The 27,427-nt window shown below is 38.9% G+C and overlaps 2 protein-coding genes across 2 annotated transcripts in view; one reads left to right on the top strand and one right to left on the bottom strand.

The window, feature by feature from the left end:
* The window catches only part of NUBPL (NUBP iron-sulfur cluster assembly factor, mitochondrial), a 62,559-nt gene extending 37,507 nt beyond the window's left edge, over window positions 1-25,052 (bottom strand). Inside the window, exons 1-4 of the mRNA XM_014052320.2 lie at window positions 24,824-25,052; window positions 24,430-24,577; window positions 20,827-20,861; window positions 641-731 (exon numbers count right to left, since the gene is read on the bottom strand). Coding sequence (XP_013907795.2) covers window positions 641-731; window positions 20,827-20,861; window positions 24,430-24,577; window positions 24,824-24,886 — 337 coding nt within the window. The 5' untranslated portion in view covers window positions 24,887-25,052. The remainder of the gene's footprint in view (window positions 1-640; window positions 732-20,826; window positions 20,862-24,429; window positions 24,578-24,823) is intronic.
* LOC148049715 (uncharacterized) lies at window positions 16,991-18,124 on the top strand. Its single transcript, XM_087703246.1, has 2 exons — window positions 16,991-17,034; window positions 17,167-18,124. Exons 1-2 carry the CDS (start codon window positions 16,991-16,993, stop codon window positions 18,122-18,124), a joined length of 1,002 nt encoding a protein of 333 aa, XP_087559372.1.
* Window positions 25,053-27,427: the final 2,375 nt, after the last annotated feature.

Raw genomic sequence — 27,427 nt, 5'->3', positions numbered from 1 at the left:
TATGTTACTAAGTGAGACAATTGTTAGGTGACTTTTGCCCCTTTTTACAACCTTTCTTACCTTTCTTGTTAAGTGAATCACTGCATTTGTTAAGTTAATAATCCCAAAGGTCTTTTTTTTTTTCAAAAGGCAACTGAACTTTGTTTTTGCTTGAAGACATTTCGCTTCTCATCCAAGAAGCAGCTTCTTCAGGTCTGACCTGAAGCCTCTTGGATGAGAAGTGAAACGTCTTTAACAAAAACAAAGAAAGTTTAGGCATCTCCTGTCCCACCTTTGGGACAACCATAACCTGGATGACTGAGAATCTCCACAGACATTAAGTTAGTAACACGGTTGTTAAGTGAATACGGCTTCCCCATTTATTTTGTTTGCCAGGTGGTTACAAAAAGTGATCACATGACCCCGGGACACTGCAACCATCATAAATATGAACCTGTTGCCAAGCGTCTGAATTTTGATCGTATGATCATGGGGATGCTGCAACGGTTGTTAAGTGTGGAAAATTGCTATAAGTCTCTTTTTTCAGTGCTGTTATAATTTTGAACGGTCACTAAACAAATGGTTGTAAATGGAGGATTACCTCTATCCCCCAAAAATAGCTTCAGTTTCTGGGAAAACTGTGATATCCAGACTGACTTACTTGATGTCACCTCTGGATTTCCTTTTAGATTCATCATTTTTGGTATGGACGGCCCATATATATCTGCATCAAGCAACCCAACTGCTTTTGTCTGTGGAAGGAAAATGCACATCATTATACATATTCTTCAAACAGGAAAAAATATGCACATCAACCACAGCAACATTTTAATTATATTTTCTCTAACAGCTACTTATTAAAGCAAGGCATCTGAAAATTCACCAAAATTCCAGTAGTTAAAACACAATAAAGTGATTCATGCTCAGTCAGTGTCCACTGCAGAATTAATTTAGACACACAAAGGATACATAGGAAGTACATTCTCATCCACAACCACTAATTACGTCCAAAAACATAGAATTATTGTTGGATTTGGGTCAGTTAAAAAAATGTGGGTTTTTTTTGAGAGGCAAGATAAAAGCGACTGAGGAGATTCTGTTAAGAAAGAAGATACAAATAACAAATAGAATGATTTGCTATTATTTATCATTTAATACTTTGCAGGACATTTGTCATATTTATCTTTTGCAGCAAAGAACATGGTTGATGTTTAAAGTCCTATAGATTGTGGTATGGCTGCTCAAGAATGTCATTTAGTGTGCTTTTCCAAGTTCTCCACTATGATCTGCATCTATACCAGACATTTGAAAGAAAGATTTTGCATGTCTTAATTTTGTTATTTGGGTCTCAGTTCAAGATACACAGGCACAAGTCAGTGAGAGATCATGGACTTTTTTAAATCACATTTTGATAGATTTAAAATTCTAATGAATTAAACAAACTTACTATTTTGCATTTGCATGCAGTAGATTATTTGAAGAAATAAATTGCTCAACTCAATAATTATTAGTGAAGTGCTTAAATACAATGTCAATTCATATGATATAGTGGCATAATGTCTTCTAAACATAAAATATCTCATGTATCAATTTTGTTCAGAAAATTCATTGTTTTTTGTAGATATTTTTTGTTCTTTTGAATTATATAATAATAGTTTTGAAATTAACAGATGAACAATGAAAGTGGCTACAGCCAACTTTCATCGTTGCAGGGTGAAAAAGATACTAGAAAAACATCAATTAGGAATTGTAACAGTCTAAAAACTAGTATTTCTTCTGCTAAACTGAATCTCAGTTTAAAGATGATTTATAAGTTTGAACGGCATATATCATTTTGTATATTAAACTTCCTTTGTTTTTCCTATTGTTACCTTGTCTGACATACTATACCTGTTAATATAATTGTACAATTTAACATAAATGTGTGGCTATCTCTCTTTAGTAAAAGTGAGACATATTTTTCTGTGCTTTACTTCTTCTCTTTTTTGAAATAATAGATAATAAAAATTATTTTTCTGAAATAATAAATAACTTTGAATAAGTATATATAAAATTCATCTGCTACGACATTAATTCAAATAAGCAATTATAAATTATTCCATTACCTCAGGATGTTAAACACCATGGAAATCAGAAGATTCAGGCAGTTCAAATGAGTATAAAGATTTATTGCAAACTTAAGCACTCTTACAAGAATCTGACGAACTGATGGTCAAGGAAAATGAGTGAAAGATAAGACAGACATTCAAGGGGGGCTGGACTTAGGTCTCTTGTGGGTGTATAGAGGCTCCTGACTTGATGTGTTTGACCCTCACTCAGGTTCAGCCTTGTCATCTCCTATAGCAGTGATGGCTAATCTTTTCGTCGTTGCATGTCAAAAGTGTGTGCACACGCATACACATGCGTGCCAACACTCATAATTCAATGTGTGTGTGACACTTCCCCTGTTTACCTCACCCCCCTGTGTACCCATCCCCCTATGCATGCATGTGCGATCCCCCTTCCCCGTGCCCTGTTTTGGGCCTCACAGGCCTCCCTGAAGCCTCCTAGAATCATAAATGGGCCGCTCAGGGGGGGACGCAAAGCACCCCCTGCACCCCACTTTGGGCCTAGCAGGCCTCCCTGAAGCCTCCAGGGACAAAAAAAAGGGCCATAGGTTCGCCATCACGGCCCTATAGGATAGGCTCAACTTACCCTCTTGATAAATACCCCCAGTTTAAAAACCACTATGTTGCAATACATTCATAAATAAGTATTTATGCAAAATATAACAATATACAAAGGACACATAGAACATGAATTCTTTCCAACCTTACTAGCAGCAGTCATAGGAGATGTTCAATATCTGTACAACGTGTTGAGTCTGTGCATATGTCTGTAGGCTTCTTCCCATAATACCAAATTTAGATTGGTTGTATTTGTTTTTCAAATCGTGTAAATATAATATCAAGAAATCAGCATATAGGCAGTCCTGAAGATGCAACAGAAATTGGAACTGGATTTCCCATCATTAACAAGGTGGCCATAAAGTGTGACATCACATGATTACATCACTTAGTGACAGCAATTCCACCAGCTGGAGGCAGCAGGACGGCAGGCAAGCAGAGCTCAGAATAGCAAGGCCAGCTGACATGGTGGAGTAAAGAAGGTTAAAAAGGGCAGGATTGGAGAGTATAGGCCAATGGGGGGGAGGGGAAGTGCCCCTACTGTTCTAAGAGCAGGCAGCTTGTCAAATGCCTGAATTTTGATCAAGTGATGATGGGCACCCCCAACAATGGCCATAACTTTAGGAAATGGGTTTAAGTACCATTCCTTCAGCACTGCCATAACTTTGAACCATCGCTGAACATATAGTTGTTAAACGATAACTATCTCTAGAAAATATTTCAGATGGGAAAGTAGGAGGACCCTGGATATAAATGTAAGGAACAGAAGAACAGAAAAGATAGAGAAACAAAAACTAGATACAACGCTTTCTGCAATCCTGATAATTTGTAGAATTGGTAGGCTGACTTGATTTCCAAAAGTAAAAATCTAAATATATGAATATTAAAAATTCATACATATGTACAAATTAATCTGCAAGCCGATTTATCTAAAATCACAGGCAAAAATTATCAGAAAAAAAGGACACAAAGATGTTTAGAACAGCTTTTCTGGAAGAAAGCAATTTAAATCGTTCCAAACATCCCTATTCCCTGTTGCGCTCCTATCCTCTGTGCAAAATGATTTCCAGGTCAAACTAATTTAATAAATGACTCACAATCAATAAATCACTCTCTCCATCATAGGGCTATCAGACCTGGTCTGCAAAAAAAATCCATTAATTGACAACAAAGAGATATAGGAACACTAACTTTGCTTCTTATTCTCTATTTCTGCAAAGTAGTACTGGTAGCCCTGATCAATCAGTCAGGAAATGGATGATGGAATACTTTCATTCATTCCCATGTTACCTTCTACCATAAAATACTCCAAGATTTGATGAATAATAGAAAGGCATCATTTCCAGGACTACCTGTTCCCATACTGTTCTGCCCACCCTATCTTAGGCACTCCCATTACGAAGAAACCTCTTTCTTCCCCAAAATAGGACTGTCCCTGTAAAACTGGGATTTAAAAAGTTTCAAGTACTGTCAGTACTTGGTAATATTTAAATGTCATTCCCAATGGAATTCATATGTGAGTAAAACAAGGACAAGAAAAGCATCATTAAAAATATTCTGCCTTTTAAAATTCTGAAGGTAGCCCCAACTGACCATTGAGAATCATTATATTAATAAACATTCTTATTTTTTTTTCTTCAAGACTGTTTCTCCTTTTGGATAAGCTTCTCAAATTATCACTTGAATGTTTGTATCTGAACAAAAATAAAGCTATTGCATTATAGTTAATTTATGCAGGGAAAATATTTGTGTGTGTCAAGCATGAAGCAAACCTGGCCATCTTTGAGGCTTTAGGGTTGCCAGAAGGAAGAAGGAAGAGGGAGGGAGAAGATAGATAACTGGGGCTTTGTAGTCAAAACAAAAAGTTTTCCTGTGGGAACCAAGGACATTCCAACAGGTGGCTGGGGAGACAAGGAGTGGAGTAACCAAGCTATCAGTCAGCACCTCTATTGGACAATGTAACTGATGACTTGGGGGAAGGGGGAACTTTTACTTTTTAACCAGGTGAAAACCCCAGAACTTTCAGAGTCAATTTTCACAAGTTGTGCCTATATGATGTATCCAATAAATTGTTCTACCTGCCTCGAAGTTTTGCTTTCTATGGGTGCATTACTTGGACCGCTTACTCTTAATAATACTAAATAAGCAGTAGTTACACTAAATGCTGTTGATGCCAGAGGCAGGTAGGTGGGGAGAGCAAGGTGAGCAAATGATCAATATGCTTGCATAACACATTCTGAGATTAAAACATCAACATTAAATTTGCAGGATGACATTGCATGCTTATTCATTTTTTGATGCTGTCACAAATTGTTACAGAAACTGCTACTAATTGCATTTATTCATTTTGAGTGTAAGATTCTAAGAGCTATCCACCTGCCATAAGAATTGACACCAATATGCAATATTTGAAAGTGATTTGATGCTGTGTTCTGGTTATCCCACATGTCAGAAGGACTTACTATATCACACACAATTGTGAACTAGAAACAAAAATTCCCTATACAGCTAGTCCTTGCCTAATGACTGTAATGGAGCCTGCCCATTACGGATATAAGTTGTGACAGTTGTAAACCTGGTAAGCCATGTCATTAAGCAAACACCATGGTTGTAAAGCAAATGCCACGGTCATTAAACAGTCCCATCTTTGCTTGTAAACATTGGTTTTCAGCAAAAAAACCATTGTAAATTTAAGTCATGTAATCATGGGACTCTGCAAACAGCCATATAAATGTAGTCTGTCATTAAGGACACATCGTAAGTCAAGGACTACCTGCATTGTGTAGAAATTAATAGCTATAAAATATAAAATACACAAGAATCCAAAATAAGGAGCAGAAACTATAGATGGGTATAGAACAGTGGTGGGTTGCCAAATTTTTTATTACTGGTTTGGGCACGCTCCCATGCGTGCAGGGCGCTTCTGTACATAAGTATCCAGGCAGGTGGGTGGAGCCTCCTGCTGCCGCTGCTACCGGTTCAACCAAACCGGGCCAAACCAGGAGCAAGAAGTTAGAATGTGGAAGATTATATCTAGGTACAGTTACATGTCATAATCTGAAGAATTTTGAACCGCTGCTGTACAGAACCTGACAACACTGAATGGTGTAGCAGGTCTGGTATAGCAGGTCTGGTATCTGAAAGCAATAGGCTGTTTTAAAATTATCCTGGGTACCTAAGGCTTTTATGCAGTAATGGTGAGATGACGCTAAACAAGTGCCTTTAGTACAGGTAGTCCTCAACTTATGACCACCACTGAGTCCAAAATGTATGTTGCTAAGTGAGAAATTTGTTAAGTGAATTTTACCCCATTTTACAACTTTTCTTGCCACATTTGTTAAGTGAATAACTGCTGTTGTTAAATTAGTAGCACAGTTGTTAAATATATCTGGTTTCCCCATTGACTTTGCTTGTCAGAAGGTCACAAAAGGTGATCACATGACCTTGGGACATAGCAACGGTCATAAATATGAACCAGTTGCCAAGTATCTGAATTTTGATCATATGATCATGGGGATACTACAAGGGTCATAAGTGGTCATCAATCACTTTTTTCAGTGCTGTTGTAATTTTGAACAGTCACTAAGCGAACAATTGTAAGTGGAGGAGTACCTGTAAAGGCATTGAAAAAGTACATGCCCTTTCTTTCTTGTGTCCAGAGTGACGGGAGCATTATCTTCCCAGGTAAGGAATCTTCTTGTAGCAACCTTCAAAGACAGCTGAGGGGAGGGCCCCATAAACACTCTCCTGTGTTTAAATACTTCAGGTTTTAGGTAGCTATGCCATAGGGCAGTGATGGCTAAGCTTTTCGGCACCAAGTGCCCAAACCGGAACATGCGTGCATGCATGTGTATGTGTGCCCATGTGTGCGCCAGAAACCCGAAGACCAGTTGGCCAGTGTGCACATGCCTGTTTTGGGGGGCTGTTTTCCGGGCCACTTTCCAGGCTGTTTTCCGATGCTTCAGCACCCATGAAGACCAGCTGGCCAGAAACCAGAAGAGCAGCTGGAGACAGTGCGGGTGCCCACAGAAGGGCCGTAGGGGAGGCAGAATATCTGTTGGCAATAAAGGCTGGAGTCCTGGCTAGATCCATTAGGTCCTCTGTGTCTGTTATGAGATAATTTGATAAGTGTTTTGGCCTGATCATATCCCATGACGAGTAGGAGACTTGAGATGTTAGTTGTCACTGCTTGTTTCCATGTGGATTGAAAATCCTCATTCACAGTGAATAGGGCAAAACCAGAGAAAATAAAGACAATAGGTGAGTCTGATCATCCACACTCTAGCCTCACTTTCCTGATGCCTGTCTCAGGTCTCAAGGTGACATTAGAGACCCAATTAGGGCTGACTACAGTTTATGCAACACAATTAGGCACAGAATAAATGCTTCTGAATGTTAATTGGTCTTATTTAACTTGCTATTTTCTGCCACACTAATTGTTCAGAAAATTAGAAAAATACAGGCATATTTGGGTTAGGAGGAGGATTACCAGAAGAAGTTTGTTTTTGTTACCAAAGCATAACTGATTCTTCATTTGTATTTATTTGAGGCATTACTGAAAAATATAGCCATGACAATTAGCAGCAATAAAAAGCTGGTCATGATACGGAAACATTAAGTGTGGCAGACACATTGAGCTTCTGAGCAGCAAATTTCAATTTGAGCAAGAGACGTTCAACTGGGTCATTTGGAAGGAAATCATTGTTTGGATGATCTAATTTAGGTATTAGGTAGCATCAAATTAAAATCAGTTTTGGAAATGACTCTAAATTAGCATCTATACCTATAAATTGGCAAATATAAGGGAAACATTGGCCTGTTGGTCTAGGACTTTTAAGCATCCAGCAACACAGGAGACTTAATAAAATCATGGAAAGCATAACAGACCTGTTCTCAGCCATAGAGTCACATTACAGTAAGGGGAAGGGTCTGTTCATTTGAATTAAGCATGTTTTTCAGGTTTTTAAAGCATTAAAAGCCTACAACTCTTGTTTGCTTCACATGTTTATGGAATACAAAAACCTGTGTTTTTCTTGGGCAATGTCAAATCTATCATTATTGTTCTCTAACAGCAAAAGTACATTGATTCACTTTAACATGTGCTTGTCTGCCTGCCTACCTGCCTACTTACCTACTTACTTACTTACCTACCTACCTACCTACCTACCTACCTACCTATAATAATAAAATACCCAGAAGAATGATATCAATTAGAACAGTGTCAATAATAAAAGTCCAAATACAAATAAAGACTAGAGATACACAGAAACGTATCATTTTCTAAGAACCAACAACAGGGATTCCAAATTACGTTTCAGTCTAATTATGTTACTACTGTTATTTATTCACTAAACTATGGGTGCATTCGTGTTGGATAAGCACAGTCCGGCTAAGTGCCATGGTGGCGTAATGGTCAGAATGCAGTATTGCAGGCTAATTCTGCCGACTGACAGAAGTTCAATTCTGACCAGCTCAAGGTTGACTCAGTCTTCCATCCTTCCAAGCAGGTTCTGACCAGTTTTGGAGAAGCAGTAGCGGAAATTTTGAGTAGTAGGAGAACTGGTAAATACCATTCTGACTGGCCCCGCCCCCATCTATTCTCTGCCTCCCGAGTCCCAGCTGATTGGGAGGAAATGTGGATTTTGCAGTAACCTCCCCCTGGAGTGGGGAGGGAATGGAGATTTTACAGTATCTTTCCGCTGCCACGGCCACCAAGCTATGCCACAGCCACCAAGCCATGCCACGGCCACCAAGCCACAGTCATAGAACCGGTAGTAAAAAAAAATTGAATCCCACCACTGCTTTCGAGCTTGGTAAAATGAGACCCAGATTGTTGGGAGAAATATGCTGACTCTGTAAACCCCTTAGAGGGCTGTAAAGCACTATGAAGCGGTATATAAATCTAAATGTTAGTTAGTGTACAACCCAACCAATGCTGGTATTTTTCAAATCTCAGCAGACTATTTCATCAAAAAAATCTAGAGACCTTACAATCACATGTCTATGGTCATGAGGCCAAGTGATGGGAAGGCATGTGATGAGTAAAAGCATGAAAATGCTTTTGATTGTATCATTAAGAGGCATATCTCAATTTCCTAACTGCATAATCAATAAATATCTTTTTTCCTAACATTTTTGATGTAAAAGTCATTGGAAGACAGTACCATGTACGATTTACTTAATCATGAAGATCAAAGCTAGTATTGCTTTTAACATTATTTTTTTAAAAAACAATTAGGCTTCTTTATTATGCATAAAGCTATTTAACATCCTATTGGAGTTACTCTGACAGATTATGCTGTTTCATGTCTCCTACACGAAAGCCATAATTTTAAGACTGAGCCACATTTTGTGCCTAATTTCAAAGACTTCAATACTCCTTTATTCTCAGACAAAACACATAATTTACCTGATTATGACAATTTATGACTCATTCCTTTTATCTGTATTTTCAGCTAATCAAACCCCTTCAAGTCATCATCCTAATGCATTATCCCCTAATTATTGCTTGAAAGATAAATATTTGCAGAATTGCCTACTTATGCTCAAACCTAGCAAACACTCTTTTTTCAATTTATAGGTTCTAACATTTTAATAGCAAAAACAACCCTAGATTCTGGAATTGATCTGCATATTTATTTCAGATTGAATCAAGCTTTGAAGAAATCTCGAATGCAAGTTGGGAACTAATAATAAGCTTATTATTTCATTATATTCTTTAAATTCTTAAAACAGGTGTACAATTTTCACTGGGCAAAGGGTTATTATCAGCCTTCGAATAGTATGCTAGGAGTTGCATCACAAATAAAACAGAACTACCTTTAAAATCTGGCTAAACGAATAACTATTACTTTAAATATTAATATTATTACATGAGGCTTGCTGTTTGGACAGAAGGGAGAGATTATAAAGCACAAAGAGATGAGAGAAAGTCAATGGCACAATTTAGGGAGAAGTAGCAGTAAATGCTAAAGATCAAATATTTTATGTTACAAATGCAGTAAATTTAAAGTAAATCAACACATATGATTGAATATGTCCTCTGGTTGTTCCATGGATTGAATAATCTTAATATTGTTAACTAAGATTTCAATAAGGGATTTAAGATGAAACATATTGATATTCTGTTGAACCATATTCTTAAACTTTGGACTTTAATATATTTATAAAGTACTTAAATTATTGTGACTGGATTCTTGAAAAATTTTGCAACACATTTTGAAAAGATATTTGTACACTACACTTCAATATATGTCTTGAAAAATGTGCACCCTAAAACTGATTCAGGTGAAGCAGTGGAAATATTGATGATGATCATCATCAATTAAAATTTATGTCGCCACACTCCCAGCAACCCTGGGCAGTTATGATGTTTTGAGAACAAGATTTTGTATGAAAACTAAGCTGTAATGTTCCATAATTATATAAAACTGTTAATCTACTCCAGATCTGAGGCTATTACATCCCTGATGGTTGCACTTCTCCCTTCAAAGTTGCTACCCAATCTGGGGGCTTTTCCTGGACTTGCAGCTCCTGCTTGAAGAGATCTCAGTCATTGCCAGCAAGGACACTGCACTTGCACAACTCCTTTGGGTGAACTAACTGCACCCTTTCCTAGATTGGGGAGCCTTTCAGAGAGTCACTTATGATTCCTTCAATCAAACAATGTCATCTATGGGGGGGTAGAGGCAGAATTGGGGACTTCTTTATAGCAGTGCCTGCTCACTGGAATGAGGTTCTCCCAAGACCCAGATGGCCCCCACTCTGCTTGTGTTTAGAAAAGCCATGAAGATTTGGCTCTTCACACAGGTCTTTGGCAGGAGAGAGTGAGACCATTCCCTTCATTCCATCTGATCGGTTGTGCTTCTCATCTTTTATCTTTATTTTTTTATTGGAATTTATTGTTGCGAGCTGCCCAGAATTGTTGGGAACTGGGTGGCACACAGGTTTAATAAATCATTGTTCTTTATTTTGTTTTAAGTTTATTTTTTATTTTTTATTACTGTATAAATTCTTTGTAGTTCAAATTTTGATAGGAGAGTTCTCCCTTTCCAAACATCATGACTCTTTTTTATTCTCTTTTGCCTTTTGGTAGTTTATAATTCTTTTATATTATTAAAGGTTTTGTTTTTAAAGAAAAAGTAAATGTCAGGAGAGACAAGACAGAAAAACAGCAGCAGCAGGATGAGACCAAGCAGAGAAGGGAACACATTAAGTTGCAGCAGAGAATAGGATCCACTGATACCCCTGAAATTTAGCAGCAGAGTCTTAGAGCAGGGGTGTCAAACTTGCGTCGTCATGGCATCATCACATGATGTATTGTGACTTTTCCCCCTTCGCTAAACCGGGCATAGGCATGGCCAATGCATAATGCATCCAGCCTGCGGGCGACGAGTTTGAGAGCCCTGATCTAGAGGGTTGTTAGGGACTGCATGCGAATTTCCAAGAAGCTGCACAAGTTTCCCCCAATGAATTAAAGTATTCAAGGTGTGTGCGTGAAAGGAGGGATAATTTCTGCTTTCACGAGAAATTACCATATATCACAGCTTTGTGATATGCATCAAATTGAAATCAAATCTATATTACAACGAAGATCAGAGGACAAAAAGAATATGCACTAAAAAACAGGTGTCAAACTCGCATTGTCACGGTGGCATCAAGTGACGTATCGTGACTTTTTCCCCTTCGCTAAACTGGGCATGGGCGTGGCCAGCGCGTGAGGCATCCAGCCCACAGGCTGCAAGTTTGATAGTCCTGCACTAAAGGGTTGCATACTGTATGTCAGACGGTAATCTATTTGTAACAAGGACTGTTGCTATCTATGATTGGATCACAGTGAAGACACCTCAACAAGTGATTTCTTTGACTAGTTTAAATCTAATTTTATAATTCATACAATTTTAAATTTTATTAACTGTGCATATTTTCTGATCTTTAATTTTAGTAAAATTTTGATTTTATTTAAATGCAAAAGCATTATTTGGTGTGCTGATATCAATGGATATGTAAATTCATAGATTTGAATATGGCACAGGATTAAAGCAACTTTTCCAAAATTAAAGAATTACAGCCAGAATTATGGCAATTTAAGTTCAAACTTCTAGAAAACAACAGAATGAGATTAGTTGACTTAGAGAAATCAATATATTTTTCTCCTTGCTCAATTATATTGCCAACAAGTAGTATTTGCTACTTAAAAAATAAAAGCAAAAGAACATGTAATATGATACATTCTTTTCATGGAGATGCATCAAAATATGCATCAAAATATTAGGGAGCATTTTAGCTTTCCTCTGATCTCTGCATTTGAAATGTAGTTACATACATTACTCTTTTCATCCATTTTCTTTTTCTATCACTAAGTAAAATTTAAGATTCCATATTTAAATTCCTTAAAGGCAGACAGATATCAAAATACAGAGTAAATATCAGCATATAATGTATTCAATATACTGTGACTATAAAAATAAAATTACTTCAGTTCCTTGTCAATTTGCAAGTATGTGTTACACCTAGGTAATTCTTGGCCATGGAATCTTTTGCATTTTTTTAAGTCAACCTCCCCACTTCCAATTCCTTAAAAGTAGTCAGCTTTAGGAAAGATGTATGTGCGCATGTTAAATTTGTTTCATGACATCATGACTGGAGTGCCATAGGAGATGAAACAGCAGAACACAAAATTTGGCTTGGTGAGCACCCTCTGCTGGTTCCCACTGCATTAAACAGGACACTTTTGAAAATGGCCTTGTTTTCATTGATTCATTACATTTTTCAGCAAAAGTACCCTGATTTTCTGATAATTTGCTGGAGGTTTTTCCTTCATCTGTTCCTATTTTGGAAATGTAATATTAATATTACTATGATTCATCTATCTATCTATCTATCTATCTATCATCTATCTATCATCTATCTATCTATCTATCTATCTATCTATCTATCTATCTATCTATCATCTATCTATCTGATTCATATATATATATAATAAACATTAAGGGTGGCTATTCTTCACTCTATAAGTCTGAGTTCCATAAATTAAGTATGTGAGAGCAATTTAATCTGTTTCAAAAAACAATACAGAATAACTGTTGCAAAGGAAATAAATACGCTGTAATTACTATGAGCAGAAGTAGACAGTTGTTTTCAGGTATGCAGGGGCGCAAGCCTTAGAAAGGAGATGAATGTTATACATGCACAAGCATTATACTTTTCACCTACATTTTTAAAAAACATCAATCTTCCTTTGTCAATGGCTGATGCATGAACTAGATATTGTTTAAAAAACAGCATCTAGACTGCCAGCTAGAATTAACTGAGGCAATTATATTTCATAGACAACTCTTCGAGTGAGATAGCCAGAAAAGACTGCCTTGAAGTTGTTAAATCTGCTCTAATACTAATATTCTAAACTCAAATACTCTTAAATATTTGCCTACATATTCTCTGAAACCGAAGACCTTTCTCTAGTTGTTCCTACCAAGTGGCTACAAGTATGGGACTTCTAGTTAGTAGCACTATGATCATGGCTTTGGCTTCTTCCAGTTCATCCCTGAGCTATATATATCCTCTTATAACTCCTTTGATGAGATTTCACAGCTCCTCTGGTTCCCAATCAATTAGTTTCAAGAATTCGAAACAATTCCTGGCATTCATCTTGAAAACAGCAGGTTTATCTTCACCATCATATAATGAAAACTAATTGGTTTTGTTCTTTCTGTTTAGCTTGACATGGAACTTCAACATGGGCAGTTTATGGTATGTTCTACAGACAGACAGACACCAACTATATTTTTGCCGCTTTTCCTGGGCTCTTCCATCTCTTTGTACCAATAATATAATCCAGCTGATATCTATGTGTTCCGTCGGGTAATGTCCATAAATATAGGCTCATTTTGGTTGTCTGAAAAATATGTTAGCAATGAAGAAATCATTTAATTGGCAGAAAACATTTCTCCTGTTTCATTTTTTTCCTAGGTCCAACTTCATTTCTTCCTCACTATTTGTAATTTCTAAATTTTGCATGCCGGTCTTCAGACATAATCAGTACACTTTATATGTTTGGTTGATTTCAGACTGAACTTGGAAGATAAAATTCACCAGTCATCACTTTTACATCAGTGTGGTGCATAAACCTGAACAATCATCACACTAAAAGAGTTGTCCACAAAGTCTAATTGGGATTGTCAATGACTGCTTTGTATCCAATTATTATTTTTGGCATATCCTTCCTTATTATTAAAGCAATGCCCTTCCTTTCCAATTCTTCATGTTCTTAATAGTAAACAGTACGATCTTCTAGCAAAAGTGTCCAATTCAAATCCATTTTATTTTGCTGATGCCTAATATTCAATGTGGAGCTGATTTATTTCATCTTTCAGTCTATTAAGGTTTCCCATGTTCCATATTCCCACTATAATTCTGTCTTTGCAACTTTAGATTTTTTCCCTTGCATGCTGTCAGGAAGTTGACATCCCAAAGTTTATAAAAACCCATATTATAAAACATATTTAGTACTCTAAAAGATCTTCAATAGCCACTCATTAACAAGTTGAGTACCACATGATCTGAGATGCACATCCATTGGCACACTATTGTCAATCATTCTACTTTATGTGATTTTCTTGATAAAATACAAATTTCTGCTGCCTAGTATAGTTGTCTATTTGCTTTAGCTGGGCAGATGGGAAGACCTTCAGACCTTGGGTAACCTTGCAGGTAGCATATATCCTTGGCATGGAGATCTAGCATTTTTTGCTTATACCTCCCAGGACTGCCATCCCCCCCCCCCTCCACCACAATGAGGGAGCATAATAGGACTTGAGAAGGGGTATTATTATTACAATTGTTTGCCTTTTTAGATCTTTGTTGTTTTTGGTGGTTTTATTATATGCTTTTTAAATATAGTTTATGCCCCACTTCAAAGAAGCAAAACAGCTGAAATATAAATAAATAGCCCAGTGGACAAAACAGTGCATTCACTTAATTGGCCCCTTATTTATTTTCATTTGACTTGGTGTCCTTTTGTATATTCACACAAAATGTGCTAACTGCAAATTAACAGCAATCCTTCCTTTTACCACCAAACAGATTATTCCCTTTTGCTATAATTCATACAAAACTGATGGTTAGCATCACAGTTTTCTTTGATAAAAGTAATTTTTAAAGAAACTCCCCCCCCCCACATGGTGACAGCATAAGCATAGTTTCTCAACTGGATCTGTGCCACCTTTAGTCACACACACAGCTGGTGTTTCCTCACTAAAACACCCTCTTCATAAACAAGAAATCTTGATGTATTGTAGCTGGTTTCTATTAATTTGAATTACTTCTGCTACAATAAATTGTCTGTAGTTATTATGCTTTCATTAAATACTCAATCTAGGATGAATGCCTGTCAGCCTACTAGAAGAGCTTAGACATCTTTACAGGTTTCCTAGGGGAACAGACTTGACTACTGCCATTTTGAAAGGGTTTTTTTAAAAAAAATCTGTTATCAGAAAAATTAAAATTGACTAAGAAGGAAGATAGTATAATGCCTGCTGTCTTCATAGAAATGTCTTTAGAGACATACCATATACCTTTACAATGCTTTGTAAACTTTATCAATCTCACTTTTTTATTTTCTATGAGGATTAGCACATTATAAAATAGAATAAGAAAAGAGTAAGAATAAGAATAGAACAGAATGGCACAGCTTTATTGGCCAAGCATGATTGGACATACAAGGAATTTGTCTCCAGTGCATAAGCTTTCAGTGTACATACAAACAACAAAGTGGTAAGTCATAGATCATAAATCAAAAGATACAATCAAAAATCATAAGATCAATCATAAATCATATAAACAATTGATAAATCATAATATATCAATAGGAGAACATAGTAGGAAAGATCAGCAGTGAGAAAGATGAGAAGATGGAAAAGATAAGAAGATGACAAGAATAATAGCAATACAGCCTACTACATGGGTAAGTATCTCTAGGCATAAGACAACGCTGTGGGAGTTAGATGTTTAGCAGAGTGATGACATGAGGGAAGAAACTATCTTTGTGTGTACTTGTTTTGATATGTAATACTCTATAGCGGAGTCTTGAGGGGAAAAGTTGAAACTTCTCCCTCAAGGAGAAATTACAAAAATACATAAATTACAAAAATTTACTCCATGTGCAGAGATTTTGTTTTATTTCACTATCATACACTAAATAAAATCTAATATTATAACGATATTATACATTGTATGTAATGTATTTAGGTTGGAAGACACCATAGCATTTGATCCATAAAATCTCATAAACTGCTCAGTGCAGGAATCCACATTAATGCATCCCTGTCAAACAGAAATTGGCTTCATTTGAATCCAGTGAAAGGAAGCCACTTACTTCTATTATTAGACTGTAGCATTACCTCAAAGAATTGTTTTATGGGGAAAAACATATGACACCTTGAGCTCATAAAAGAAAGATGAGATACAAATCAAACAAATACATGAATAAAATTAGAATATACCTTCCTCTAACTTAATTATTTTATTTTATTCTATGCTTTGGAATGATAGAAAAGATCATTATTTCCTTCTGCATGACATTTGTTCAATTATTTGAAGAATGTTTTCTTATCTCCTCTGCATCTTCTCAAGGCTAAACATGCCCTGCTCCTTCAACCTTTCTTCACAGAACCTAATCTTTAGAGCCACCATAATCCTTACCATCCTTCTCTGAAGTTGTACTATCCTCTCTGAAACTGGAACTAGACACATTAGTTGAGGTGACTGAATTAAAACTGAAACTGTATTACTTCCCAGGATTTTTAAATTCTAATCTATTGATGCATATTAAAAATTGTATTTTTCTTTTTTATTATTACACCATGCTGACAGTTCATATTTCTTTTCCCCCACAAATTTCAACCAGGTATTCCTCATCCTAACTTTTGCACAGGAATAGTAACGCTCTGTACTGCACTGGTGAGTCCCCATTTAGAATACTGAGTCTAGTTTTCCTCAACACAATACAAAAAAGAAGCTGAGGCCCTACGCAATTTTTACTGGGATGAAGTATGTATGGTGTGAATGACGATGAATGAGCCCACTTTTAATTTAAATTAATTAATTTTATATTACCATGTTTTGTAACTTTGTAATGTTTTAAATGATTACAGTGGGGTATGAATGAGAGAAAGGTAGTGTAGCATACATGAGAGGGCCAGGAACAGAGCCTGGTGCCCCCTCCACTGAGTGCATAAGCAGAAGTGGCAGGGGGCCCAGGCCTACCTCTGGCCCTAGAATGATTGATAGATGTGGCCTGCCGAGAAAAACGGGGACCATGGGAAGGGGAGGGGGGGTCTACGGGGATGGGGGCGGGTCGGAGCATCCCAGTCATGGTTGGGAAGGGCAGGTATGACGGGGCCTACAGGGCTAGCCATTACCGGGGAAGGAGGGCTTGCTACATTACAGCGATACCTTGTTCCGGCCCTGTAAGCTCAACTCCAGGACCTGGTGACAAGAGAAGCTAGGGCCCTGGCCTCAGGTTGCTGTTGCTAAATGCCAGGTCTGCGACCCATAAAGCTCCCCTCGTCCGGGACTTAATACTTGATGAGGGGGCGGACCTGGCAGGTATTACTGAAACCTGGCTGGGACATGAGGGAGGAGTCCCCCTCTCGGAAATGTACCCAGAAGGGTTTCAGATGCTCCATCAACCTCCACACCAGACAAGGGGTGGGGGAGTGGCAATTATCCGAAGATCATTAGTTCCTCGCAGGATCCCTGCTCCAGAGACTATGGGGTGTGAGTCTCTGCTCTTGAAGCTAGACCTAGGGGTTCAAGTGGGCTTGTTTTTGACGTACTTACCTCCCAGCTGCATCTCAACATCCCTGCCTGCCCTCCTAGAGTCAGTAGCCGGGTTGGCAGTTGAGTTCCCCATACTAATAGTACTGGGGGACTTTAACTTGTCATCACTGGGCGAACGCTTTGATGGAGTGCAGGAGTTCATGGCTTCCATGACAACCATGGACTTGACCCAGGTAATTCAGGGTCCAACTCATAGAGCAGGACACACACTGGACCTTGTGTTTCTCTCGGGGCAGTGGAGATGTGATCTTGAACTAAGGGGGATAGAGACCTTACCCTTGTCATGGTCAGATCACTTCCTGCTGAGGCTTGACTTTCGGAAGCTACTCCCCCTCCGCAGGGAGGTGGAGCCGCTTAAATGGTTCCGCCCCAGGCGCCTGATGGATCCACTGAGGTTTCAGATGGAGCTGGGGGAGATACCCGACTCTCTTGCCCACACTCCGATAGACGCCTTGGTCACCAGCTGGAATGCAACGGCGACTGGGGCTCTGGATCGGATTGTGCCTTTGCGGCCTCTCCGCGGCAGTGGATCCAGGAAGGCACCTTGGTTCACCGAGGAACTCCGGGAGATGAAGCACCAAAAGAGGCGCCTAGAGCGACTCCGAATCCGACCGAACACTACTAAGAGCTTTTATTAGGACTTATTTAGTGGCGATACGGGCGGCAAAATGTGCACATTTTTCTGCTCTTATTGCATCCGCAGAATCTCGCCCAGCCGCCCTGTTTAGGATAACCCGCTCCCTCCTAAAAGGGGAGGATGCGGGGGAACCCTTACAGGGATGGGCTGAGGAGTTTGTTCAGTTTCTGTCGGACAAAATCACTCAGATTCGGACAGACCTAGACTCCAGTTGGACAGTACCAATGGAGGTACCAAGGGAAGGTCTTGCTCAGATTTCCTGGAATGAGTTCCAGCTTGTCACCCCTGAGGAAGTGGACAAGGCCATGGGAGCGATGAGTGCCTCCACCTGTTTGCTGGATCCGTGCCCCTCCTGGCTGGTTTCGACCTGCAGGGAGGTAACACAAGACTGGCTCCAGAGGATTACCAACTCGTCTTTGCAGGAGGGATCTTTCCCGCAATCCTTGAAGGAAGCGGTGGTAAGACTCATCCTTAAGAAGCCTTCTCTGGACCCAGCTATTCTCAACAACTATCGTCTGGTCTCCAACCTCCCTTTTTGTAGGGAAGGTTGTTGAGAAGGTGGTGGCCCTACAACTCCAACGGACCTTGAATGAAGCAGATTATCTAGATCCCTTTCAGTCTGGATTCAGGCCTGGATACTCCACTGAAACCGCTGATCAATTATCTCTGGCGGGCCAGGGATGGAGGACACTCCTCTATCCTTGTGCTCCTTGACCTCTCAGCAGTCTTCGATACCATCGACCATGGTATCCTTCTGCGACAGCTGGAAGAGGTGGGAGTGGGAGGCACCATTTTACGGTGGTTCTCCTCTTACCTCTCCGACAGGTCACAGTCGGTGTTGGTTGGGGGGAAAAGATCGACCCCTAGGCCCCTTAAATATGGGGTGCCACAGGGCTTGGTCTTGTCCCCCCTCCTATTTAACATCTACATGAAACCACTGGGTGAGATCATTAGTCGGCACGGGATCAAATACCATCAATACGTGGATGATACCCAGTTGTATCTCTCCGCCCCGTGCCAACTCAATGTAGCGGTGGAAGTGATGTGCCAGTGCCTGGAAGCTGTCAGGGTCTGGATGGGGGTGAACAAACTCGCACTCAATCCTGACAAGACCGAGTGACTATCGATGTTGCCTCCCAAGGACAGTTCGGCTAGTCCATCCTTATGCCTGGGGGGTGAAAATCTACTCCCCTCAGAGAGGGTCCGCAACTTGGGAGTCCTCCTGGACCCAAAGCTGACATTAGAACATCACCTGTTGGCTGTGACCAGGGGACCTTTGCCCAGGTTCGCCTGGTGCACCAGTTGCGGCCCTACCTGAATCGGGAGGCACTTCACACGGTCACTCACGCCCTTGTCACCTCAAGGCTTGACTACTGTAATGCGCTCAACATGAGGCTGCCCCTGAAAAGTGTTCGGAGACTACAACTAGTCCAGAATGCAGCTGCGTGAGCGATATTGGGTGTACCAAGGTACACCCATATCACACCTATCCTCCGCGAGCTGCACTGGCTTCCTATTGGTCTCCGGGCGCAATTCAAGGTGCTGGTTATTACCTTTAAAGCCCTACATGGCCTAGGACCCGGATATCTGCGAGACCGTCTTCTGCCACATATCTCCCAATGACCGATAAGATCGCACAGGGTAGGCCTTCTCCAGGTGCCGTCAGCCAGACAATGTCGGCTGGCAACCACCCGGTGGAGGGCCTTCTCTGTAGCCGCTCCGACCCTCTGGAATAAACTGCCCCCAGAGATCCGGACCCTACCCACTCTCATGGCCTTCCGAAAGGCTATTAAGACCTGGCTATTTCGGCAGGCCCCGGTCTGTTGAACTCATGACTTAGGTCCAGCCTCGATTAGACTGGGTGTATGTTGTGGCTTTTTTTTTAATCTATATTTCTGTGTTTTTAACTTTTCTATTTTTAAATGTATTGTTGTAAGCCGCCCGGAGTCCTTCGGGATTGGGCGGCCTATAAATTTATTAAATGAATGATAATGAATGATAGAAAGAGTACAGAGAACAACAACAAAGATGAACAGCTAAAGGAACTAGCTATGTTTAGCTTAACAAAGAGAAGACTGAAGGAAGGCATGATAGCAGTCTTCCAATACTTGAAGGGCTGGCACAAGGAAGAGGAATCCATTTTTCTCCATAAAACACCCGAGGATAGGACAAGGAGCAGTGCTTGGAAGCTCATCAGAGGGAGATCCAGCCTGGAAATGAGGAATTTCCTGACAGCAAGAACTATTAAGCAGTGGAACATCTTGCCTCCTGGAGCTGTGAGTGCTCCATTACTGGAAGGTTTTCAAGAAAAGATAGGACAACAATTTGTCTGAGATATTACAAGGATTCCTGTCTTGGGCAGGGGCTTGGATTGGGTTCCTTCCTATTCTATGATTCTTTACAAGGGAATATATGCATGCATCAAATTGTAAAATCAAATCTTAATTCTAAGAATACATTTTATTTATTTAGTGCAGTGCTTCATAGTATTGTGCAATATTCAGGTTGCAATTACAAATAATAATTTTCACATTTTCTTCAACATTCTTATTTAAAGAATCCTGGAAGGGAAAAGAAGTTAACCTTTATTATCCAAAGCCACCTATTGAAATCACAGCATTGCAACTGGTTTAAAACTATTCCTAAAGAGAAGTTAGTAATATGTCTATTAATACCAGAAACAAATCTTCAGTGGTCACTTACCGGTTCATTTGCTGCCAATGCAAGGGCTACATTTACTGAAAAAGGAAGAAAAAGGATTTATCAAAATTCTTGCAGTGTTAACACCAAACTTCAATTAATAGAAGGAATATGTCTATATTGCTGAGCTATAATTTTTTAAAAAAAAAAATCTGGACAATGAATAACTGAATTGTAGTTATTGTAATCCATAGACAAGAATGCTGGAAATAATACCTTGGAAACCATAATCTGCACATTTTAAGTTAGGATGGGGAACATGTTATGACACCCAAAGACTGCATAGGATCTTGATTCTTATTTATTTATAGAGAACATAAAATCAATAAAGTCACATGATGATTTACAATTGAATATAACTACGTGATTAAAATTAACATAAACCAAAATATAAGACCAAGATTAAATGCAATAATTTGAAATTAAAGAGTGGTGGCAATTCACTAGCCATTCAAACTTAAATATCTCTCCAAACGTTAAGACAGATGATGGTGTGAATATTAATTCTAGGGGAGTCTATCTTGTAAGGCTGGAGCAATAACTGAGAAAAAAGGACGTCCTGGCAATAAAACAGCAGACTGAATTAGCTATAAGCCTAGAATGTTAAAAAGAAATTATGGAAATGAGCTTTGGACTTCGCTTGTCTGTCCATTAGCAGAATACTGTAAGTCTCTGGCAACAGAAAGGGACCAAATTCGGTGTGGGTAGGGAGAAGAACCCAAAAAAAAATCTCATTGGAAAATTGGTTAAATCCATCTACAAGTGGCAGAGAAAAGTGTTTCTTTATTTAACAAACCATTTTTTTAAAAAAATACAATTTACAACATTAAAAACCAGCACAAACTAAAAAAAAAAGCTGTAAAAAGAAAAGAAAAAAAATAAAATATAAAGAAAAGGAAATGTATAAACTGACTTCCCCTTCATATAAACAATTTTAGTAACTTATCACACTCTCTTAAAATGCAATAAATGATCCCTTCATACCATATCCCATGTCTTATCTGTAAAATATCCAGTCGTTTTAATTCTGATGTCAGCAAAAGTCCATTACCAGAGATAACATATCTATTCTAACCTTGATCAAATAAACCAACTTTTCATTCCTTTCTTTAAAATTTTCAATCTTTAGCCTCTTACATAATATCCTAGAACTTTTTTTTTATTTGTCACTTCTGTCAAGTGCAAAGAATCAGAATCACATTTTAAGTTCCAGTTAAGATTTATTGCTCAAGCCAATACACACAAATCTAATAGTCAACTAATGGTTAGCACTAAATTGACGCTGGATAAGAATTAATGGAATTCAAGGGGGGAGCTAGATTTGGGATGGTTGTGGAAACATAATGACTCCAGACTGATTCCTCTCTTGATTCTGCCTCCAAGCACTCCTCTTCTTCTCATACACTTCTCACAAAATTCTTCAAAGTTTAACAAGTCTTTTCTATAAATCCTATAGGACAATTATCCAGGTCATTTATTATTATTTGTATATGCCTTTCAATTATTAAGATATCAGCTGGTTTCTTTTGTATGTCCATTGTAATATCTTTTTCTGGGTCATTTTTGTAACCTATCATTTTTGAATCCACTTTCAGATCAGTCTCAATCTCTTTTGGGGTGGGGGGGAAGATGCGTCTTATACTCCGAAAAATATGGTATATAATCCAAAACAAAAGCATTCTCCTACAGAAAATTATAATTTTGGAATTGTCATTAATTCCAAATTCTTATTTCCAAATTCTTTAACTTTCTAAAATCAACATTTTAATCACCCTTTTCTGGTTTATTTGAAAAGAACTGTTATTCAGTTCTTATATAGGTAGTCCTTGACTTACAACCATTTAATGACAATTCAAAGTTATGACAACCTAGGAAAAAGTAACTTACAACCTGTCCTTGAAGTGATGACATTCAACCATCCTCACAGTCAGGTATCGCAATTTGGGCACTTGGCCACAGGCTTGCATTTATGATAATTGAGGCATCTTGCAGTCACATGATTGTGATTTGTGACCTTCCTATCCAGCTTCCAACAAGCAAAAAAAATTGAGGGAAGCTGGATTTGTTCCATGAGAGCATGATTCACTTAATAATTATGTTACTCATTTAATTATGTTATTCATTTATTTAGCAACCACTGTAAAAATGTCATAAAATCAGAGCCAGCCACATCATGACTTCCCTAACAAGTGTATCACTTAGTGACTGAATTTCAGTCCTGATTTTGGTCATAAATCAAGCACTATCTGCACTTATAGTTAAAACTTCTTTTGCTGAGATTGAAGGAAATTATTGGATACTTTAAAGCATGTTGATCTAAATATTCCTAATTGCTGAAAAAGCAGTTAACAAACAATTGATTAGAAAGGGAAGTAGGAGAACTTAAGTGTCCTTTTAAAACGCCAAGCATGGTTTGAACCAGATGGCGATTTCCTCATCTTCCAGAGCTCTAACCAACTGGAGAATGCTGTCTTGTGACTCCTCGCCAGGTGAAACTGTCTGGAGCATTTGTGGGCAATCTCAAGTCCTCCCTTGTCTGAAGAGAAATTACAAAGGCTCAGTCTACTTGCTAGCTATTCATTCTGCTGTGGTCAGCTCCATTAAAAGCAGAGCTATCTTCGGTTCTTCATCTTATCCAGATGTCTCGCAGAGAAAAACATTCCTGAAAATATTTCCCCAATTCATCCCTAAGGGAAAGATGGTGGAGAATAGAGAGTCCTCTTTTCCTTACTGAACACATGACACAAAGCAGAACATACACAACCCTCCATATGCTTTCCTATGAACACATAGACACAAATGCAACACAAGAAAAGAACAAACACCTTCCCCATGCACAGACACAAAATACATATATTCATTTCTGTCAGACTCTCAGACATACATAAACTCCATACACAACAAAGTTATATGCCTCCGCTCTGATTAATCTCTGGAATGAAAAATACATGCACACACATATACACCACCTTAAGGCCCCCTATGGCACCGTTCATAAAAGGGCTGAAAAAACTTCCAGACTTCAAGCTCTGTATAGTTTTCTTACCCTATTCCATGGATGCTGCTTGGAAAGCAACATTCCAAAACTTACTGGAGGGGGTAAGAAGAAACAGTTAATTATTTTCAACCAGGATGCTATTTATATGCAATCTGACCCTACATCTCTGTTTCCTTCCTAATCTTTAGGCCAGGAAATAAGGCAAGTTAGAGAAGACAAAGTAGGGGGGGGGGGGTTCTTCTTAAGGAGCATATTAATTAATCTTTAAAAAACCTACTCCTTTTGATAATGCTATTTCTGTATCATTTGCTGCCTTGGGTGTGTATGAATGTTATGTATGCATGTATGTGTATGTGTATGTGTGTATATGCATGAATATATGTGTGTATGAATATTATGCATGCATGTGTGTAAATGTGTATATGTGTGCATATGCATGCATGTATGTATATACATGCATGTGTGTATGTGAATGTTATGTATGCATATACACACACAAACAAGTTATGGAAAATGTAATAATGGTAATAATAAATGGAATACATACATTAAAATGTGAAACACAGTTATGCATATATCATATTCCTAATATAATATGAACGACTTACCAGCCGTTGTGGACTTTCCAACGCCCCCTTTACCAGAAGCTACAAGCAGCACTTGCTTAACTCCTTCAATCGGCTTTTGCTTCGGAAGCCCTCTAGCCATGATCTTGCTACGCTTGTCTTGGAGGACACCATCCTTCGTATTTGATGACTTTCAAGAAAAAGCAAGAATGTACACGTTCAAAAGCTTGGTCTACGGTATGCATTACAGTTTGCCGATTTGGGGAAAAAAATTAGGAACCTAGAAACATGTCCCATCTCACAGTTAATTGCCTGCTATTCTTCTTGGACCTCTTAGAATTCCACAATATTGCTACATTACTGTTGCATATGATAGCAAGTAAGGTATCACACTTACGAAACGAGCGAGACAAAGACCTGCGCCTTAAAAACCTACCATTTTTTTCAAATTTGCCGCCACTAGGTTTAGCAGCCTTACGGAGAACAGATTGCCAACCATTTATCTTGTTCAAAATCCCCTTCAGTATTAACAGGAGCTATTCTCAAGCAGCTCCCCTACAGTTTTCTGAGAAGGAAACTATACTATGCAATTCACCGCGCAGGTGAATCTGACAGCTAGGAGTTAAAACGATAGAGTTTGCATTCTGCGAGGAGGCGCTCGCCTTAAGTCTTACAGGAAATGAAGGGAACCAAGCCGGAAGGGTTCCCCCGTGAGAAACTGATATTAGGCACTTCCAGGCACCAGCTCTTGCTACATCATTTCCGGGACAATAAAGCTAGAGCGGTTCTTTTGTTTTTCTTTTTTTTTAATCTCAGGGAACTATAGAGCAGATTCTATTGGCTAGAACGGCACTTGCAACAGTAAAAACCCTTCCAGCGTTTCCTTCGCTCACTGCGCTATATTTCATACGTTTCTCAATCTTGCCAACTCAGCATAGTGGCTGATGAATTCTAGGAGTTAAAGCTCACACATCGTAAAGGTGCCAAGGTTGAGAAACATCGATTTAATGGGTTCCTTCCTTAAGGGTCTCAAATCTTTTAAAGATTGAGAGGGCAAAACCTTTTCCAGCTATTCCCACCACATATTAACAGCTGTGAAAGGATGCATACAAGATACAGCATCTTCATTGCTGTAAGGATGGAGACTTCCCCCACCAGATTTTCTGAAAATTGGAAAAGCAAACCTTCCAAGCGCCCAATAGGCATCTTTAGGACACAGGCACCTGTGAGACATGGAGGGAAGAGTCCCCTGTCATTCAAACCTCTTCAAAACGGAGTAATAGACTTTCACCACTTTCCCCCAACGGGGTTGGAGCTAGTAGCTAGTTGGGTGCTTCTAGGCGATGAGCCCTTCAGGATTGCTCCCAATGCCAATCAATAATTAAAATAACACTGCAAGAGGTCAACCCCCAATATTGCTAATCTCTAAAACAGCATAGCATCCATGGCATCATTTTTAAATTGCCTTTTAAAGTTTTTAGTTCTTTTTTATCCATCCCACCTTTTCCTACTCACATAAAAAGCAAATCACCTAGCATAGTTGTGCTAGTTTACTCAAGAAAGGAAATACGTTTTAAAAATGATTGGAACTAGTGCCTGCTGCCCCTTACTTTGCTTGGATGTAAAAGATGGAGTCACAAGCGACAGATTTCCCTCTACGTGACATTTAAACATAGCTCTTTGGTTAACGCTGTTTTTCCCCATAGTAACTAGATCAAAGTTTGAGAAAACTATGTCCAAAATGAAGTTCCAAAAAGTCTGGGTCAGGTTCCTGACTCCTATCAGAAAACAAAATTCTTTTTTTCAGCTTCCTATTAAGCAGGGGGAGACTACAGGGCATCCCTCATTCTATATCTACCTCCCCAACTGGTTTGATTCCCTTTCTGAATGGAATTTACCTAGCCCTCTTGAGCTCAAACTGGAGGTAGGCATGCCAATAAACACATGGGGGGGGGAGCCTTCTGTCAAGGAACCTTTATCTCCCTTTCGATTTCTTAAGCTACTTGATGCAGGAGTCATCTTTTAGTCAACCTACAGCTTTGCCTTCTTTCTTTTCTATTCCTGAGAAATCCTTTTGACTCAGTAGAACTCTCTAGGTCTTCCTTTTGTTTTCCCTAGCTATTTCTTCTAGGCTTGTCTTCCTTCTGGGACAAAACTTACTTATCCCAGAATTCATCCTCTGCATGCATCTACCACCACCACATCTTTTTGTATGTTTTCCAATCTCTAAGCTTTGTTTCTTCCTCTCCACACTATAGTGAGAATCACAAAGTGAGAACCTATTTATTTCATCTCATCATCAAGTTACCCATCTCCCCTTATAGCAGTAGCACCTGAATCCATATACCGTTTCACAGTGCTTTACAGCCTTCTCTAAGCAGTTTATAGTCACCATATTGCCCTGAACAATCTGGATCCTCATTTTACCAACCTCAGAAAGATGGAAAGCTTAGTCAACGTTGAGACAGTAGAGGATTGAACTGCAGGCAGCTGGCAGGCAGCAGAAGTAGCCTGTAGTACTGCGTTCTAACCACTGCACCACTGCTCATTGTACCTGAACTGTACACTTTGTTCTGTCTCCAGCCAATGACACGCCAGGCATCCAGATTCCTAGTATCCCAGGTATTTTCTGCCTTTTAAACCAGTCCTTGAACCAGCTTCACTCATTTCCCCAAATTTATTGCAATCCTCCCAGTTCCATAAAAATGCAGTCTCCATTTTCTCTTTCAATAATTTGGCTGTGTCACAGTACATTTAAGAGAGACTAAATAGAGTTGAGTTTAACAATCTTCCATAAATATATCTGATTTACAAAACAGGAGGAACCAGCTAGATTCTCTTGTGTTTTCAAGTTTTGTGAAATAATTCTAAATTCAGCCATTGTTTTCAATGGACGATTTGTACTGCTTTCTGGTTTTGTACATTATGTGAAGGGGGCAGAGAAACGAATCCTCTCTCAACGAAGAGTCAAGGGCCATGGACTACAAAGAAAAGAAGCGGGAGGAGTTTGTGTCTTCTTAGAGGAGGAACTGGAGGAGGA

The sequence above is a fragment of the Thamnophis sirtalis genome, unplaced genomic scaffold (genome assembly GCF_051295495.1).
Source record: "Thamnophis sirtalis isolate CommonGarterSnake01/CBP01778 unplaced genomic scaffold, rThaSir2_p1.2 scaffold_1, whole genome shotgun sequence".
NCBI classification, from domain to species: Eukaryota; Metazoa; Chordata; class Lepidosauria; order Squamata; family Natricidae; genus Thamnophis; species Thamnophis sirtalis.
This window is presented reverse-complemented; position numbering and strand designations above follow the sequence as displayed.

Excerpts from the sequence above, each read along its gene's own strand:
- LOC148049715 (XM_087703246.1), top strand. The coding sequence starts at position 16,991 with ATGGGGGCGGGTCGGAGCATCCCAGTCATGGTTGGGAAGGGCAG. Across the intron at positions 17,035-17,166 it reads GTCATGGTTGGGAAGGGCAG|GTTGCTGTTGCTAAATGCCA; the intron begins GTATGACGGGGC and ends CCCTGGCCTCAG.